Source organism: Rhinopithecus roxellana, chromosome 20 (assembly GCF_007565055.1).
Source record: "Rhinopithecus roxellana isolate Shanxi Qingling chromosome 20, ASM756505v1, whole genome shotgun sequence".
NCBI classification, from domain to species: domain Eukaryota; kingdom Metazoa; phylum Chordata; class Mammalia; order Primates; family Cercopithecidae; genus Rhinopithecus; species Rhinopithecus roxellana.
Window position 1 is genome coordinate 70,346,894 of NC_044568.1, and position 17,138 is coordinate 70,364,031.

At 53.8% G+C, this 17,138-nt stretch overlaps 1 protein-coding gene across 3 annotated transcripts; it reads right to left on the reverse strand.

Moving 5' to 3' along the window:
* Positions 1–1,849: 1,849 nt before the first annotated feature.
* FLYWCH2 (FLYWCH family member 2) lies at positions 1,850–15,997 on the reverse strand. Of its 3 annotated transcripts, none has more exons than XM_010376105.2 (5): positions 15,842–15,974; positions 6,437–6,697; positions 5,590–5,680; positions 4,449–4,868; positions 1,850–2,176 (listed from the first exon to the last, which is right to left on the reverse strand). In XM_010376105.2, the coding sequence occupies exons 4-5, from the start codon at positions 4,768–4,770 to the stop codon at positions 2,076–2,078; spliced, it is 423 nt and encodes a 140-aa protein (XP_010374407.1). In that variant the 5' UTR covers positions 4,771–4,868; positions 5,590–5,680; positions 6,437–6,697; positions 15,842–15,974; the 3' UTR covers positions 1,850–2,075. The 3 variants fall into 3 exon arrangements, with proteins under 3 accessions (XP_010374407.1, XP_030781386.1, XP_010374406.1); XM_030925526.1 differs by having other exon boundaries at positions 6,345–6,697; XM_010376104.2 differs by lacking the exon at positions 6,437–6,697 and having other exon boundaries at positions 15,842–15,997.
* Between the last annotated feature and the right edge of the window lie 1,141 nt (positions 15,998–17,138).

Sequence of the window (17,138 nt, forward strand, 5' to 3'; positions counted from 1 at the left end):
ACCAGCGGTGATCCTCTCAGGCAGACTCACGTTAACATGGCTATGACTGGGAAGGTTGTGCTCAGAGGCAGAGGCAGAATGGTTTTGGAGTCTGCTGCCTGCATTCTCCAAATGGTTTGGCAAAAGAGAAGTGTGTGGAGGAGAGACAGAGGGAGGGAGAGAGAAAAAAGAGGAGAGAGAGAGGGAAGGAGAGCCAGGGGGCTATGCAGTATGCCCTGCGTGCTCCTGCAACTTTTATGCTCCAAATGTTTAAAAACAAAACCAGAGGGTGAGGAAAACAGTGGTGTGGCCAGGCCCAGTGTGCAGGCTCCAGCTCCCTAGTATACATCTCCCTCCTGGCCGACTGCCAACGCCACTGAAAGACTCAGGCCCAGGTGCACCCTTGCTGTTCCCCCAACTCCACTTAAGGGGGCACCAAAAATGCTCCCCCGCTCCTGGCCCTGCTGCTGCACAGTCACCTCTCACTGCCAGGTAAGGCTTCCCAGGCAACAGCAGGAGGGGCCCGATGGTGCCACACCGAGTACAGGGCAGGGGCGCCCCACAGTCACCCTGCCCTCTGACCCACCCCAGCCTCCTCTTCCTCACTCCCACTTCTTGAGGTTGCACCCGACACGTCCTGCCCTGACATCCTCAGGCGTCCTTAACATCTGACAAGAACAGATAGCCAAGAGTACTTGGGAACAGGCCTCCAGCAGTGGCTCACACCTGTAATCCCAGCACTTTGGGAGGCCGAGGCGGGCAAATTACTTGAGGTCAAGAGTTCCAGACCAGCCTGGCTAACATGGTGAAACCCCATCTCTACTAAAAATACAAAAACTTAGCCAGGCATGGTGGTGCGCACCTGTGATCCCAGCTACTTGGGAGGCTGAAGCAGGAGAATCGCTTGAACCTGGGAGGCGGCAGTTGCAGTGAGCCGAGATCGCACGGCTGCACTCCAGCCTTGGCAACAGAGTGAGACCCCATCTCAAAAAACAAAACAAAACAAACAAACAAAAGAAACACTTGGGAAAGGAGAAAGCATGGTGGAGAACACAGAAGCCATTTGAATACAGAATCAGGGCCTGGCATGGTGGCTCATGCCTGTAATCCCAGCACTTTGGGAGGCTGAGGTAGGCAGATTACCTGAGGTCAGGAGTTCACGACCAGCCTGGCCAACATGGTGAAAACCCATCTCTACTAAATATATAAAAATTAGCCAGGCATGGTGGCGGGCGCCTGTAATCCCAGCTACTCGGGAGGCTGAGTCAAGAGAATCGCTTGAACCCGGGAAGTGGTGGTTGCAGTGAGTCCAGATTGTGCCACTGCACTCCAGCCTGAGCGACAAGAGTGAAAATTCCACCTCAAAACAAACAAACAAACAAAACCCTAACATTGCCTTGAGCCCAGAGGCAGTTTTGAAAGAATAAGGACTGCATGGGAAGCCTCTCGGAGGCTCGCTGACTTGAGAGCTCAAGTAGGGTGGCTGTGCTTCCTTCATCTCCCCTCCAGCAGGGGTGGCACCCAGGGGGCCAGGGCAGGAACTCCGGTTCCCTCAGTCCACAAACCCCCTGAAAAGAACATGACAGGCAGGCCGCATGTGCTTTTGTCAGTTTCCTCCCTGAACCCACCCATGAGCTGCAGGCCTACCTCTCCCTCAGCAGAATCCTGGAGCTACCATTCTCAGCAAGGCTGAGCTCCCTTAGTGCCTGGGAGCTGTCAGTCTGGGAGCCTTCATGGAGGAAGCGAGACTTGGGTCAGGGAGGGCAGTGATTAAGGGGCACTCTGGAAAGGCCCGGTAAGGGCTGGGGTGGGGAGACCCAGGGGTGGTGGCATCAGAGCTGAGCCTCAAAGGACCTAGAAGACTGGAATATTTAAAACCTGCCCATTATGGGGTCTAGCAAACAGCTTATTTTATTCTTGTTTGAAAGTACTTTTCTGCTTACAAAAGTAACTTATACTTGTTCTAAAAAGAAAAGAAAGAAAGAAATTACACAATGTTGAACGCAAAGATTCACCGATTGGGCCCCAGAAGCCCTGCGGACAGAGAAGAGCCTATGGCTGGATTGGTGGCCTGGGAGGATGCACTGTTGTCAAGGTTACAGGGACTTGCCAGGTGCCACAGGGCAGGGGGCGGAGTTCTCCCCAGCAGCCTCAGGAGGCCCCGCTGCTAATCCACTGTCTTCTGTTCTGTCTGCGCCTGCAAGAGAAGAGGGTTGATCAGGCTGGTGTCAATGGAGAAGGGAGGGCTGAGCTTGGGTGTTGGGGGTCTATCAGGCCTCACTCTCACCCCAACCAGTGGATGTTCCAGGGCCAGAAGCCTCTGCCTGACTGAGAAGTGACTGCCACTCAGGGATACTGCTCCCAAGGCCACCAGCCCAGGGCCACAAAAGCTGCTAAAATCATTTCCAGGAAACGCGAGGCCAAGTTTGTGCTGAGCACTGGGAAGCCGCAGCCATCGCCTCTGCTGGAGCTAGGGCGGGGATGGAAGGACGGAGGAGTTGGCAGGTAGGGGTGGTCGATGCTCGAGGGTGACTGCCGGCGGGACCCCTGGGGCCTGATGAAGCCCTGCTCTGCCTTTCATCTGGAGGAGATAGCTGTGTTCCAATTCTCACAAAGGGCCTAGATGGATCCCAGCAGTAAGCAGGAGTCTCAAAGGGGCTGAGAGGACCTTGAGATGGTCTCATTCCACAGAGCTAACAGACCCTGAGCCAAACTCCAACCCCCTCTGCTCTCTGCAGGGACCTCCTGGTAGCCTCAGGGTGGTGACTTCACTCCTCTGAGCCCTGCCTCCCACAGGCTGTGGGGACTGCACCCTCTGCCCAAGGTTGGCGGGAGAAGCCAGGGAGACACACAGAGGCTCTCTGTGTCATCCAGGACTGGATGGTGGGGGCTTCGCAGTGAGAGCCAGGCACTCCCACCAGCTCTGGGAGGACGGGGTCCCTCTGAGTTCCATAGTACTGCTCACACCAGGACTGAAACTCCAGCAAAGGAATGGAGGCCGAGGGGTCCATTAGGTTCCCTGAGAGCTCCAAGCCTGTGGCTTTGGACACCACCATCTCAGGCATTCTGGGGTCTCAGCCCCGGGGAGGCTATGGGGCTGTGACCCTCTGTGACCTCAGGCCACTCACCCCTCAATTTTCATTAGTGAGACAGGGTCCCTGCACTGCCAGCAAACTGAAGGAACCCTAAGAGCACCCCTTTTTCTTACAATGGGCTGCCAGTCTGAGTATCCTGGCTGACCCCAGGGGCCACCTGTTCAGAGGTCACAAGCCAAGGCCACCTGCTACGACTTTTCTTCTTCTCAGGGGATGGCAGAACACACTCCTAGTCGGGAAGAAACCCCAACTCATCTTCTTCCCACCCACTGGGCAGCCCCCTGCCCTATCTCTCTGGAACTTCCAGCTCAAAAGGTGTACCCAGACCATTTCCTCTGCTGCCTAGGGCCCTGCCCCCACCACTGCCTGCCCTGGTAGACCCCAGAGGCAGGACCTGTGGACCTGAGGACCTGCTGTGGGGCCAGGAGGGGACCTGTCCTCCTGCAAGGGACAGCGGGGCAGGGCCTGGGCCACCTCAGGGAGAGCTGGGTGCAGGGAAAGGGGCAGCCCTGCTCTCATCCCATCTCTGCTACCATGCCCCACCTGGCTGTATCCAAGTCTAGATGACAGAAAGGTCTACTACACAGCAGGGGCAGAGCCAAGGGCCCTGGGGAGTGGAAGCAGGGACTGAAGACGCTCAGTGCCTCCATCCATCGCATCACTCCCACAGTAAAGCAGAGGGAATGAACCTGACCCATCACCTCCAGCCAGCCTGCAGCAGCTAGGGCCACACCCCCAGCCCCACTCCCCCACGGGACCTGTGAGCCCCGAGCTCTTTCTCCCTGGAGGCTTGTCGGGGGGTGATTGCTTGGGCAGAGGAGGTAAGAAGGGCAGGGGCAGTCCCGGAGAGCCAGGCTGAGGTCACCGCCTTGGTCTGCTGAGGGGTCTCATCCTGCATGCCTCAAGTCTCCAGAGCCCAGCCTGCACACAGCTGCTGTTCAGTGGATGTTGCTAAGTGACTGAACAGTGAGTGAGACAACAGGAGCTTTCTAGAACATATAGAAAGGTGACCCATCAAGCTCCTGGCCTTAGAGACCCTCACTGAGCAGCTGCAAGCCAAGACCTTGAAGCTGCCAGCAGCTGCCTGTGGGCCCCACCACACCCTCAGATGCTCCCGCGTGAAGGAGTCAGTGGGCAGCGCATTCCAGAGTGGGGAACAGACGCAGAGAGGCAAGACCACTCAGAGGCAGGGTTGGAGGTTGGGGGATGCCCAGGCCTGTGCCCTAACCCCTGTGCCACTGCTCCCCACACGTGGTCAAAGTCAGGGAACGAGGACCTGCACGACAGGGAGAAGGGCCTGATGGAGCCAGCATGGCTGTGGGGGCCACCCTGGGAGGTGCCAAGCTGTCCTGGGGGGCCGCTGTGGAGCCTCACCTGGGTCCTGCCTCCTGCGTTTCTGCTCAGGCTCTTGAGGGGCTGCCTCAATGGCTCGCTGGGCCTCGGGGTGGATCTGGAGGAGGGCCTTGGCAAGGGTGGCGGGGCCGGGCACCCCCAAGGACATGACACAGTGCACGCCCTTGCGTTTGGCCCCCGCCACCTTGGTGCTGTCTTTGGAGGCTGTGAGCAGGACCAGTTTGGAGAACTTTCTGGGCTTCCTGGGGGCTGCCGGGACGACTTCTGTGCCTGGCTCGGGGGATGGCTCCTGGCCGGCCTTCACACTCTCGCCCTCCTGCTCGCTGGGCTCAGGCAGGGGCATCCCTGGACCCAGGGCCTGTCCCTCAGGCCACGCTCAGCCCCCAGCAGGTGGATTTCTCCTACTCCCAGGCAAGCAACCTGGAGTCCAGCGGTTCCGTCCTAAGGAAGGATGCAAATTTCCGTCAGTGGAGAAAGCCCTTGGGGGGTTCCAGACGCGGCTCTGGGAGGGAGGTGGGCAGATGGGGCTGCCTCACTGCTCGCTGGAGCCAAGGCTGGCGGGGGCCCTGATGGAACTAGGCTTCTGTTCTGCCAGTTCCTCTCCTGGCAGCCTTGGGTATGTCACCCCCATCTAACCCCACTTTCCCCATCTGGAAAATGTGCGCAGTAAACACTCTCCACAAGGGGCCATCAGAGTGACTAACGGACTAAGAGCTCAGCCACTACCGATGGGCCTCCCACGTGCTGAGCACAAAGGGTTTCCACCCTGTGGACTGTTTCCAGTCCCCCCTCCCACCCCTGTTATGACAACAGGCTGTGCTTATGGACCCAGTCACAATTGAGGACACTGAGGCATGCTAGGGTGATCCTCACAGCCAGAGTGGCAGAGCTAGAGTGGACTCAGAGCCCATGACCACACAGCATCTGATGTACTTCATCCATGTTAACTGACACCGGTGTCCCTGGGCACCAAGCATCAGAGCTAAGCACTTTGGGGACATGAGCTCAGTTTGTGTTGTCACAGGGAGCATGGGCCAGGCACCTGCCAGCACTTTGCAGACCACAGCACTGCAGCTGGCCCTGGAAGGTGGGACAACCAGATCCAGTTGCAACCCCGTCTGGAGGCCTACAGTCTCCCCGACCCGCTGGTTCTCACACCAACCTTGTCTGAGCTGGTGTTGGCGCTGCCCTGGCTCAGTGGGGACAGCGATGTGATGTCGTGGATCCCACAGTCACGCTCCTTGGCTTCTGGCCTGGAGAAGCAGAAAGGATGGGTTATCACCTTGTAGGGGCAAGCGCCGGGCTCTGGTTGGCCTGGAGACCCGGTCCTGAGGTGCTGTAGCACCAGTGTGGGGTGGCCTTTCTGTCTTTTGGGGGGCGATTGGGTGGTGGGCCGATGATGGGGACTTTCCCAGCCTACAGTTTTAGCCTAGACACAAGACTGCAGCCTGGGCAGCCACCTAGCCCCCTGGCCAGGACCCAGGCAGGACAAGGCCCAGGGATGCCCACTTTTCCCTCGGGGCCAATTCCCCAACCTGGTCTTGAGGTTCTCATGGTCTCCTTGGACCCCTCCCAATGCGTCTGGTCTGAGGGGTCCATGCCCAGCACCCTGGCGTTTTCTAGGACCCTACTGTCCATGAGAGGCGCCTGAGGATGCAGGGCTGGAGGAGGGGGTTGCGGGCCTTGTCCTGAGAGCTCCCCTCTGTAGTCCTCTGACCACTAAACAAAAGCAGATGTGAAGCCCCCACTCCAGGGGCACCTTCTGGAGGGGGTGCGCACTCGAAGAAATGCGCCAGGCAGCAAGTCACATGACTGTAGAGTACCGCAGGGATCGGGGTCGCGTTATCCATCCGCCTCCGGACAAGCCAACCCCTGTTCCTCCCGTGCGGCCCTTCCGACTCTGCTCATCTGACTCACAGGGCTATGTGAGGATGCCAGAGACCTGGGGAGCCCTGGGAACCCGCGGTGGCAATGACCCGGCCAGCCACTCCGGGGCGGAAACAGGTTACCGGAGGCCCCAACCACATAGCGCCCTGCTTCACACGCTGATTGGCTCCGGCGCACGTCCCTCTGGCGGCCGATCTCCCCATGCCTGCCACGCTCCGCAGCATGAACTGGAGGTCCGGACAGGAATAAATGCCAGGATCCCTGACCCCACGTCCGAGTCCACCCCGGGTCCTCTAGCGCCTCCCGCCGTGTAGGCTGTGCGACCGCAGCTCTCCTAGTGTCCGAAAAACATGCAGCCTCTTGCATACCCAGCGTGTAAATTCCTGCAAGATACAGCAGTTCGTCCCCGCAAGGCTGGCAGGCACCCAGACCTAGCAGCCTGCTCCAGGCCGGCGGCCCTTCCCCGAGACCTCCACACTCACTCTGACCCCCAGACTGCATGCCTCCTTATATTAGGTTAGTGCAAAAGTAATTGCGGTTTTGCCATTGCTTTCAATGACAAAACCGCAATTAATTTTCACCAACCTAATATTTGGAACCAGAGGCACCTCCTTGCCATTCCATACATAGGCCCAGCCCTGCAGCCAGGCCAACTCTAAGCTGCAGAAAAGGGCCCCAAAGAGGCCGGGTGCGGCGGTTCACGCCTGTAATGCCCCAGCACTTTGGGAGTCCGAGGTGGGCATATCACAAGGTCGGGAGATCTAGACCATCATGGCTAACACGGTGAAACCCTGTCTCTACTAAAAATACAAAAAATTAGCCGGGCTTGGTGGCGACGCCTGTAGTCCCAGCTACTCAGGAGGATGAAACAGGAGGATGGCGTGAATCCAGGAGGCGGAGCTTGCAGTGAGCCGAGATCACGCCACTGCACTCCAGCCTGGGCGACAGAGCGAGACTCTGTTCCCCCCCACCCCCCAGAAAAAAGGGCCGTCAGCCCCATCTCAAATTCAAATCCCATAGTAAAGGAACAAGACAGACCTAAACTACTAATTAACCAAAGAGAAAAGTCAGGAAAATAAAAAAATCTCATTAAGCTGTAACAAGAAGGGAATCCTGAAATACGTAAATTGTGTTCTTTCATATTGTGAAATATATATTTGGTCTGTGACCCTCTCTCCTAGTATGTAATTCCTAAAATTCCTGGAATCTGCAAAATGATGTCTTTTTGTATGCTTAGGTACTGACTGATGGCTGGTAGCCCCCGGGCTGCTTCAGTGGGGCTGGTCACCCAAAAGACCAAGGCAGGGTTACAGGGTTGGGACTTTCAGCCCCACTTCCAACCTCCAGGAAGGGGAGAGGGCCTGAAGGTTAAGTTGTTCACCAATGGCCTATGGTTCAATCAATCATGCCTATGTAATGAAGCCTCCATAAAAACCCAAAAGGAGAGGGTTCCCAGAGCTTCCAGGAACACATGGAGTCCTTGGAGGGGTGTGTGGGAGTTGGGAGTGGGATGGGAATGGAAACTGAGCCCCTCCCACACATGCTGCTGCATTTATATACATAATATATATGTATATATGACATATATAATATATATTTAAATATATATGTATTTTAGTTATTTCATTTTATGAGACAGAATCTTGCTCTGTCGCCAGGCTGGAGTGCAGTGGTGCAATCTCGGCTCACTGCAACCTCCATCTCCTGGGTTCAAGTGATCCTCCTGCCACAGCCTCCCACGTAGCTGGGATTACAGGTGTGCGCCACCACACCCACCTAATTTTTATATTTTTAGTAGAGATGGGGTTTCACCATGTTGGCCAGGATGGTCTTGATCTCTTGAACTCGTGATCCACCTGCCTCAGCCTCCGTGCCTGGCTGCATTTATATTTTCATCTGTGTCCTTTATACTTTATAATAAAATGGTAAACGTAAATAAGTTTTTTTTTTTTTTGAGATGGAGTCTTGTTCTGTCTCCCAGTCTGGAGTGCAGTGTTGTGATCTTGGCTCACTGCAACTTCTGCCTCCTGGGTTCAAGATATTCTTCTGTCTAAGTCTCCCAAGTAGCTGGGATTACTGGTGCACACCACCATGCCCAGCTAATTTTTTGTATTTTTAGTAGAGATGGGGTTTCACCATGTTGGCCAAGCTGGTCTCGAACTCCTGACCTCAGGTGATCCACCTGCCTCGGCCTCCCAAAGTGCTGAGATTACAGGCGTGAGCTACCACACCTGGCCTGTAAATAGTTTGTTTTTTGGGCCGGGTGCGGTGGCTCAAGCCTGTAATCCCAGCACTTTGGGAGGCCAAGACGGGCGGATCACAAGGTCAGGAGATCGAGTCCATCGTAGCTAACACAGTGAAACCCCGTCTCTACTAAAAAAAAAAACACTAGCCAGGCGAGGTGGTGGGCGCCTGTAGTCTCAGCTACTCGGGAGGCTGAGGCAGGAGAATGGCGTAAACCCGGGAGGCAGAGCTTGCAGTGAGCTGAGATCTGGCCACTGCACTCCAGCCTGGGCGACAGAGCGAGATTCCGTCTCAAAAAAAAAAAAAAAAAGTTTGTTTTTTTGAGATGGAGTCTCGTTCTTGTCACCCAGGCTGGAGTGCAATGGAGCAATCTCAGCTTACCGCAACCTCCACTTCCCAGGTTCAAGCAATTCTCCTGCCTCAGCCTCCCGAGTAGCTGGGATTACAAGCGTCAGCCACTACACCAAGCTAACTTTTGTATTTTTAGTTGAGTTGGGTTTTTACCATATTGGCCAGGCTGGTCTCAAACTCCCAACCTCAAGTGATCCACCTGCCTCAGCCTCCCAAAGTGCTGGGATTACAGGCATGAGCCACCGTGCCTGGCACTGTTTCCTTGAGTTCTTCGAGCCACTCTAGCAAATGATTTAACCCAAGGAAGGGGTCATAGCAACCTGAGATCGTAGCTGGCCAGTCAGAAGCATGAGCAAGGCGGGAGGATCACTTAAGCCCAGGAGTTCGAGACCAGCCTGGCAACATAGCGAGACCTCGTCACTATAAAAAAATAAATTAATTAATTAAATAAAATAAAAGAGAGAGAGAAAACCCTGCCACTCTGGTCCTCCTGCCTGCACCTAGCACAGAAGTGACCTGTCCAGAGCCACGTCCTTGGTCCTTGACCTGGGACCTGAGTCAGGAAAAATTATGTCAACCCTGACCTCTATTACTGCCACCCAACAATCTCCCTTCCCAGTATCCCCATCACTCTACTCTGTCCCTGGGGAGATGGAGGCCTGGTCCAGAGCCAATGGCCTTGGGCAGCAGATGCTTGAAGTCAGAAATGCCAGTTACAAAGAAAACTGATCCTCAGAGCTGAGGCCCTGCCTTGGAAGCCAGTGGTTGGGATTATAACCCAGATAATAAAATAAATATCCATGAGTCCAAGCTGATATAAATAACCGTTGAAGAAGGGACAAATCTTCCTTAGGAGGCTTTTTTTTTTTTTTTTTTTGAGACAGAGTCTCGCTCTGTCGCCCAAGGATGGAGTGCAGTGGCCGGACCTCAGCTCACTGCAAGCTCCGCCTCCTGGGTTCACGCCATTCTCCTGCCTCAGCCTCTCAAGTAGCTGGGACTACAGGCGCCCGCTACCGTGCCTGGCTAGTTTTTTGTATTTTTTTTAGTAGAGACGGGGTTTCACCGTGTTAGCCAGGATGGTCTCAATCTCCTGACCTTGTGATCTGCCTGTCTCGGCCTCCCAAAGTGCTGGGATTACAGGCTTGAGCCACTGCCTTAAGAGAAGTTCTAAACGGTATGTGCAGACACTTCCCCCTTAGGAAGTGGAGCTTAAATCCCCTCCCTTGATTGTCGGCTGGGTTTAGTGCCTCATTTCCAAAGATGACAATCTGGGCTGGGCGAGGTGGCTCACATTTTGTAATTCCAGAACTCTGGGGGGTGGAGGTGGGTGGATTACTTGAGGTCAAGAGTTCAAGATCAGCCTGGCTAACATGGAGAAACTCTGTCTCCACTAAAAATATAAAAATTAGTCAGGTGTGACTGGGAGCGGTGGCTCACGACTGTAATCCCAGCACTTTGGGAGGCTGAGGCGGGCAGATCACAAGGTCAGGAGTTCAAGACAACCTGGCCAACATGGTGAAACCTCATCTCTACTAAAAACACAAAAAAAAATTAGCCAGGCGTGGTGGCAGGCGCCTGTAATACCAGCTACTCAGAAGGCTGAGGCAGGAGAATCGCTTGAAATCGGAAGGCGGAGGTTGCAGTGAGCCGAGATTGTGCCACTGCACTACAGCCTGGGCAACAAGAGCAAAACACCGTCTCAAAAAAAAAAAAAAAAAAAAAAAAAAAAAATTAGTCAGGCGTGGTGCTGCACACCTAGTAATCCCAGCTACTTAGGAGGCAGACACAGGAGAACCTTTTGAACCTGGGAGGCAGAGGTTGCAGTGAGGCAAGATCTCACCACTGCACTCCAGCCTGGGCAACAGAGCAAGACTGCATCTCAAAAAAAAACAAAAACACACAAGCACACACAAAAACGAATGTGGGATCAGATCCCAGATTAGACCCCCAAACAAAAAAAGGGCATCAATGAAAACACTGATGAAATCCAAATAAAGTCTATAGGTTAGTTTTCTTTTTTCTTTTTCTGAGAGACAGGGTCTTAGTGTATTGCTTGGAGTGCAGTGATACAACCACGGCTCACTGTAGCCTCACACGCCTGGGCTCAAAGTGATCCTCCCTCCTCAACTTCCTGAGTAGCTGGGATTACAGGTACGCACCACCACGACCGGCTAATTTTTGTATTTTTAGTAGGGACAGGGTTTCACTATGTTGGACAGACTGGTTTCAAACTCCTGACTTCAAGTGATCTGCCCACTTTGGCCTCCCAAAATTCTGTATTACAGGTGTGAGCCACTGTGCCCTGCTCTGTAGTTTTGTACCAACAATATTTTATTACATGAGATGTTAACATGAGGGGAAGCTGGGGATGGGGAGGATCTATGGGAACTCTGTACTGCCTCTGAGACTTATCTATAAAGTTAAAATAATTCCAAAATAAAAAGTTTTTTTTAAAGGTAAGTAGCTAGCTGCATTAATATGACCCAACATATTAACTATCTTATCACAGAAAAACCATCATAAGGTTGCAGTGAGCCAAGATTGCACCACTGCACTCAAGGTTGGGTAACACAGTGAAACCTGTCTCAAAACAACAATGAAAAAACAAAAAACAAAAAATTATAGTTTATTATAAGAGCTACAGTAATAAAACTCTTCTTTAAAAGAAAAACTAAATTCTCATAACCTTGGATTAGGTAAAGCTTTCTTCAATATAATGAAAGGCACAACCAATGAAGAAATAAACTGGACTTCACCAAAGTTTAAGAGTTTTGTGTTTTAGCCAACAAATTTTGAAAGTTGGCCCGGCGCGGTGGCTCACGCCTGTAATCCCAGCACTTTGGGAGGCCGAGGTGGGTGGATCATGAGGTCAGGAGATCGAGACCATCTTGGCTAACACGGTGAAACCCCATCTCTACTAAAAACACAAAAAATTAGCCCGGCACGGTGGCAGGCACCTGTAGTCCCAGCTACTCGGGAGGCTGAGGCAGGAGAATGGTGTGAACCCGGGAGCAGAGCTTGCAGTGAGCCGAGATGGTGCCACTGCACTCCAGCCTGGGCGACAAAGCGAGACTCCGTCTCAAAAAAAAAAAAAAACTTTTGAAAGTTAAGAGTTAACCCATAGAATGGAAAAAAAAGTTTGCAAATCATATATATGATAAGGGACTTGTATCTGGAATTTATAAAGAACTCTTACAACTCAGTAATAAACAAGCAAACAAACAAACAAACAACTTAAAAATGGACGGCCAGGCATGGTGGCTCACACCTATAATCCCAGAACTTTGAGAGGCTGAGGCGGGCGGATCACCTGAGGTTGGGATTCGAGACCAGCCTGACCAAGATGGAGAAACCCTGTGTCTACTAAAAATACAAAATTAGCCAGGCATGGTGGCACATGCCTGTAATCCCAGCTATTCAAGAGGTGAGAGGGGAGAATTACTTGAACCTGGGAGGCGGAGGTTGCAGTAAGCTGAGATTGCGCCATTGCACTCCAGCCTGGACAACAAGAGCGAAATTCGCCTCAAAAAAAAAAAAAAAAAAAAAAAAAAAGGGCAAAGGGGCAGGGCACAGTGGCTCATACCTGTAATCCCAGCACTTAGGGAGTCTGAGGCAGGAGGATCACCTGAGGTCAGGAGTTTGAGATCAGCCTAGACAACATAGTGAAACCCTGTCTCTACTAAAAATACAAAAATTAGCTTGGCATGGTGGCACATGCCTGTAATCCCAGCTACTCAGGAGGCTGCGCGGCACGAGAAATGCGTGAACCCGGGAGGCGGCGGTTTCAGTGAGCCGAGATCATGCCACTGCACTGTACTGCACTGCAACCTGGGCAACAAAGTGAGACTCCGTCTCAAAAATAATAACAATAATAATAAAAATGGGCAAAGGCTCCAAATAGGCCTTTCTCTAAAGAAGATATATAAACGGCTAATATATGAGAAGATGCTCAACATCATTAGTCACAGGGAAATGCAAATCAAAACCACAATGAGATACCACTTCACACCACTAGGATGGACATGATAAAATACACAAAAAAACAGACAATAGCAAGTTGGTGAGGATGAGGAGAAACTGGAACCCTCATACACTGCTGAGGGGAATGTAAAATGGTGCAACCATTTTTGGACACCAGCCTGGCAGTTCCTCAAAAGGTTACATGTAGGGTTACCCTATTACCCAGCAATTCCACTACTAGGTATATGCCGGGAAGAAATTAAAACACATGCCCACACAAAAATGTGTACATGAATGTTCATAGTTGCATTATTCATGAAAGCCAAAACGTGGAAACAGCCCAAATGTCAATCAATGGATGAATGAATAAGTACAATGTGGTGCATGTATAAAATGGAATATTATTTGGCAGTAAAAAAAATCTATGCTACAACATGAATGAACCTTGAAGAAATTATGCTGGGTAAAAGAAGCCAGACCCAAAAGACCACGTATTATATGATTCCATTTACATGAAATTACTTAGAGTCTAAAGAATCTACAGAGTAGGAAAATCTGTGGACAGAGAAAGTAGATTTGTGGTTATCTCGGGGTTGGAGTGGGCAAGAGGAGAATGAGGAGTGACTGCTGGTGGGGTGTGCTTTCTGGGGTGATGAAAATGTCCTAAAAGGAATTTTCATGAGGGTGCACAACTTTGTGATCACACTAAAGCCACCGAACTGTATACTTTTTTTTTTTTTTTTTTTTGAGACAGAGTCTCGCTCTGTCGCCCAAGTTGGAGTGCAGTGGCTGGATCTCAGCTCACTGCAAGCTCTGCCTCCCGGGTTCACGCCATTCTCCTAACTCAGCCTCCCGAGTAGCTGGGACTACAGGCGCCTGCCACCACGCCCAGCTAATTTTTTGTATTTTTAGTAGAGACGGGGTTTGACCGTGTTAGCCAGGATGGTCTTGATCTCCTGACCTCGTGATCCGCCAGCCTCGGCCTCCCAAAGTGCTGGGATTACAGGCGTGAGCCACCGCACCCGGCCAAACTGTATACTTTAAATGGGTAAATTGCACAGTATGTGAATTATCTCAATAAAGTTTTTAAATATTCAGAAAAAAAGTAAACTGAGTCTATTAACATATGAACAGCAGTTCTACAACGTCACTATCCCTAAGAATTACCCCTTTTTTCTTTTCTTTTTTTTTTTTGAGACGGAGTTTCGCTCTTGTTGCCCAGGCTGGAGTGCAATGGTGCAACCTTGGGTCACTGCAACCTCTGCCTCCGGGGTTCAAGCCATTCTCACGCCTCAGCCTCCTGAGTAGCTGGGATTACAGGCATGCGCCACCATGCCTGGCTAATTTTGTATTTTTTGCAGAGACAGGGTTTTTCCATGTTGGTCAGGCTGGTCTCGAACTGCCAACTTCAGGTGATCCGCCCTCCTCAGCCTCCCAAAGTGTTGGGATTACAGGAGTGAGTCACCGCGCCCGGCCCTGGCTAATTTTTTGTTTGTTTGTTTGTTTTGAGATGGAGTCTCTCTGCCGCCCAGGCTGGAGTGCAGTGGTGCAACCTCTGCCTCCCGGATTCAAGTGATTATTCTGCCTCAGCCTCCGGAGTAGCTGGGATTACAGGCGCCCACCACCACGCCCGGCAATTTTTGTATTTTTAGAGCGATGGGGTTTCACTATGTTGGGCAGGCTGGTCTCGAACTCCTGACCTCGTGATCCACCCGCCTTGGCCTCCCAAAGTGCTGGGATTACAGGCTTGAGCCACCGCGCCTGGCCTTGTATTTTTTTTTAGTAGAGACGGGGTTTCACCGTGTTAGTCAGAATGGTCTACATCTCCTGACCTTGCGATCTGCCCGCCTCGGCCTTCCAAAGTGCTGGGATTACAGGCGTGAGGCACCACACCCGACCTGAGTTGCTTTAAGCCACCATACTTATTAGGACAGCAACAGGAAACTAATACAAGTTTCAGTCCCTTACTGATGAGGTTCTGGAAGACAGGACCCCTGCCTGGTGCCTCATGGTGGACCCACAGAATCATCTTCATACGAAAGGGAGAGAAACATCAATGTCCACTACCACCGGCATCCTCAGCCAGAGGACAAATCCCTTGCCCTCCCGGCAGGTTTCATCCGCGTAACGGAAACATGGTGAATTTATCAGGGGATGTTAATAGCTGATAGGCAAGGGTGAAGTCATTGCAAAAGTTCCCAGGCGATATGGACAGCCGCTCCCCAATAATCACTGCTCCACGCAGTCCACGGTGGGGGGCTGTGATTGACCCCCTGACAGGATGACGGGACACTAAGGTCTGCAGTACACATCCTTACAGGGGGATTTTAAAAACCAGCCGTGACCCCCGCCCCAAGAAGGCCAAGAACTGCTACTCTATGGTGTGCAGTGCAGACCTTCCCGACGATGGGAATTTCAGTCGTGGCAGCTCCTTCCCCTAATCACCAGGGCTCAGAATCTTTCTTTTACTCCTCCTTTACCCGATGCAATCGGCATCAAACGCGGGCTGTGCTGCGCCCAAATGGTCCCAGCTTCCCGGCTCTCTCCTCTCCCAAGAATACCCACACCCCGAGGTCCCAAGTATCTCCCCCGCCCCAGTATCTCACGCCTCCAAATAGCTGCCGTCCCTGCAGGGACCTCCAGAGCTGCAAGCGGGGGACGGGGCCGGAGGGGTTGGGGGGCGCCAGGAAGGCAGCGCTGGGCGCCGCGGACACCGCCAGGGGCCGGCGGGCGAGTGCGGAGCTCCTTCATGTGGGGGTGTTGAGGCTCTGGCCAGGGGACGGGAGGGTGGGGGAGGAAGGGCGAGAGGCAAGGAGGGAATCGCGGGAGACCCCACAGGAGGCGGCCTGAGCGCCGGGACGCGGACCCCTCCTCAGCACCCGCAACCCTGGGGACCCCAGGGAGAGCCAGGCCAGGGACGCGTCCACGTCGAGGACGCGCGACCCTCCCCGCCCGCCGGGGCCCGTCCTCACCGACGGCAGCGGTGCCCTCCCTCTCCGGCGACAGCGCCGCGGCGGGTCCCTCAGCCTCCGCGCCAAGGGTCCCCGCCTCAGCTCGCGCCGTCACCTTAAGCCGGGGTCACTGAAGGCGCATGCGCAGCAAGGTCACAGCGGCCTTGTCTTAGCTCCTCCGGGTCTTGCCCGTGAGGTGTATAGCTGGACGTCCAGCCAATCGGAGGGAGGAGGCGGGGCCAAAATTCAGTAAGGGGGCGGGGAGACCCGGGAATGGGTGTCATCGTCAGGGGCGGAGCCTCGGAGGACCTGCGGCCTGGATCCGGGTCCCGGGCGGGGTTCTCCCAGCACCAGTGGGTGGGCTTCACTGCGACCCCCGGGCTTCCTCACGTATTTGACTCCGGCTCCCTGCGAGGGAAACTGGAGCTTTTTTTAAAAGGTTTTGCTCTCCCCCGTCGCGATACCGAGCATGAGGAGGGAAGGTCTTTAGGCTCATGGAAGCCACCGCCTTGCTTTCATCTCTGCGTCCTTGACGACGCAGCAGCCTCCTCCGCGCCATTGGTCCTGCCTTCCTCTATTAGTTTAGCCCCTGCCCATTGGTCTAGCCCTCACCCATTAGTCCCGCCCTCGCTCTGTAGTTCGGCCCCTGTCCATTCATCCTTTCTCGTTATTGGTTCAGCCCTGGCCCATTGGGCCCACCCGTGCCCACGGGCCCCGCCCTCTCCATGCCCAACCACGTTCACCCGGCCCAAGGGGTGCTCGGGACACTCGCCATCTTCCAGCCACCCAGTGCGGTGGGACTGGGCTGGCTCCGGGCACAGGGAGATGCGGGGCCCTGGGCGCTGCTTTCCTGGGACACTTGGCTGCAGCCGCCAGAGCGGCCCCGGCACGGCCCCCTAGGCTCACCGCGGCTCTCCCAGGCCCGCAGGGTCGCCCCCACTCCGCCCGCCCCCTTGGCCCCCCCAAGCCTGGCTCCTCGTCCCGTCCCCCGCCCCCCTCGCTCTAAAGCGGCCGCTGAATGTGCCACCGCGCCAGGGCTCCAGGGTCCTGGTCGAGGTCCTCTGGGGCCTCCCGCACCTTCCGCCTTCTCACGTTCGAGTGCCAGCGGCGCTGCACGGCCGTCCTCTGCCCTGCCTCTCCCGGCCCTGGCTCTGCAGGTCTCTGAATCCCACCCTGAACTCCGCTACCAAGGCTCCCGCTGCCCCCATCCCACTATCCTATCTCCCTGGACATTGTCTTGTGCACTTTTTTTTTTTTTTTTTTTTTTTTTTTAGAAACGGGAATTGCGCTCTGTCGCCTAGACTGGACTGCAGTGTCC

Coding starts and splice junctions, on each gene's coding strand:
- FLYWCH2 (XM_010376104.2), bottom strand. CDS start 4,770: ATGCCCCTGCCTGAGCCCAGCGAGCAGGAGGGCGAGAGTGTGAAGGCC. Junction 2,177..4,448: donor ACGCAGGAGGCAGGACCCAG/GTGAGGCTCCAC, acceptor CTTCTCTTGCAG/GCGCAGACAGAACAGAAGAC.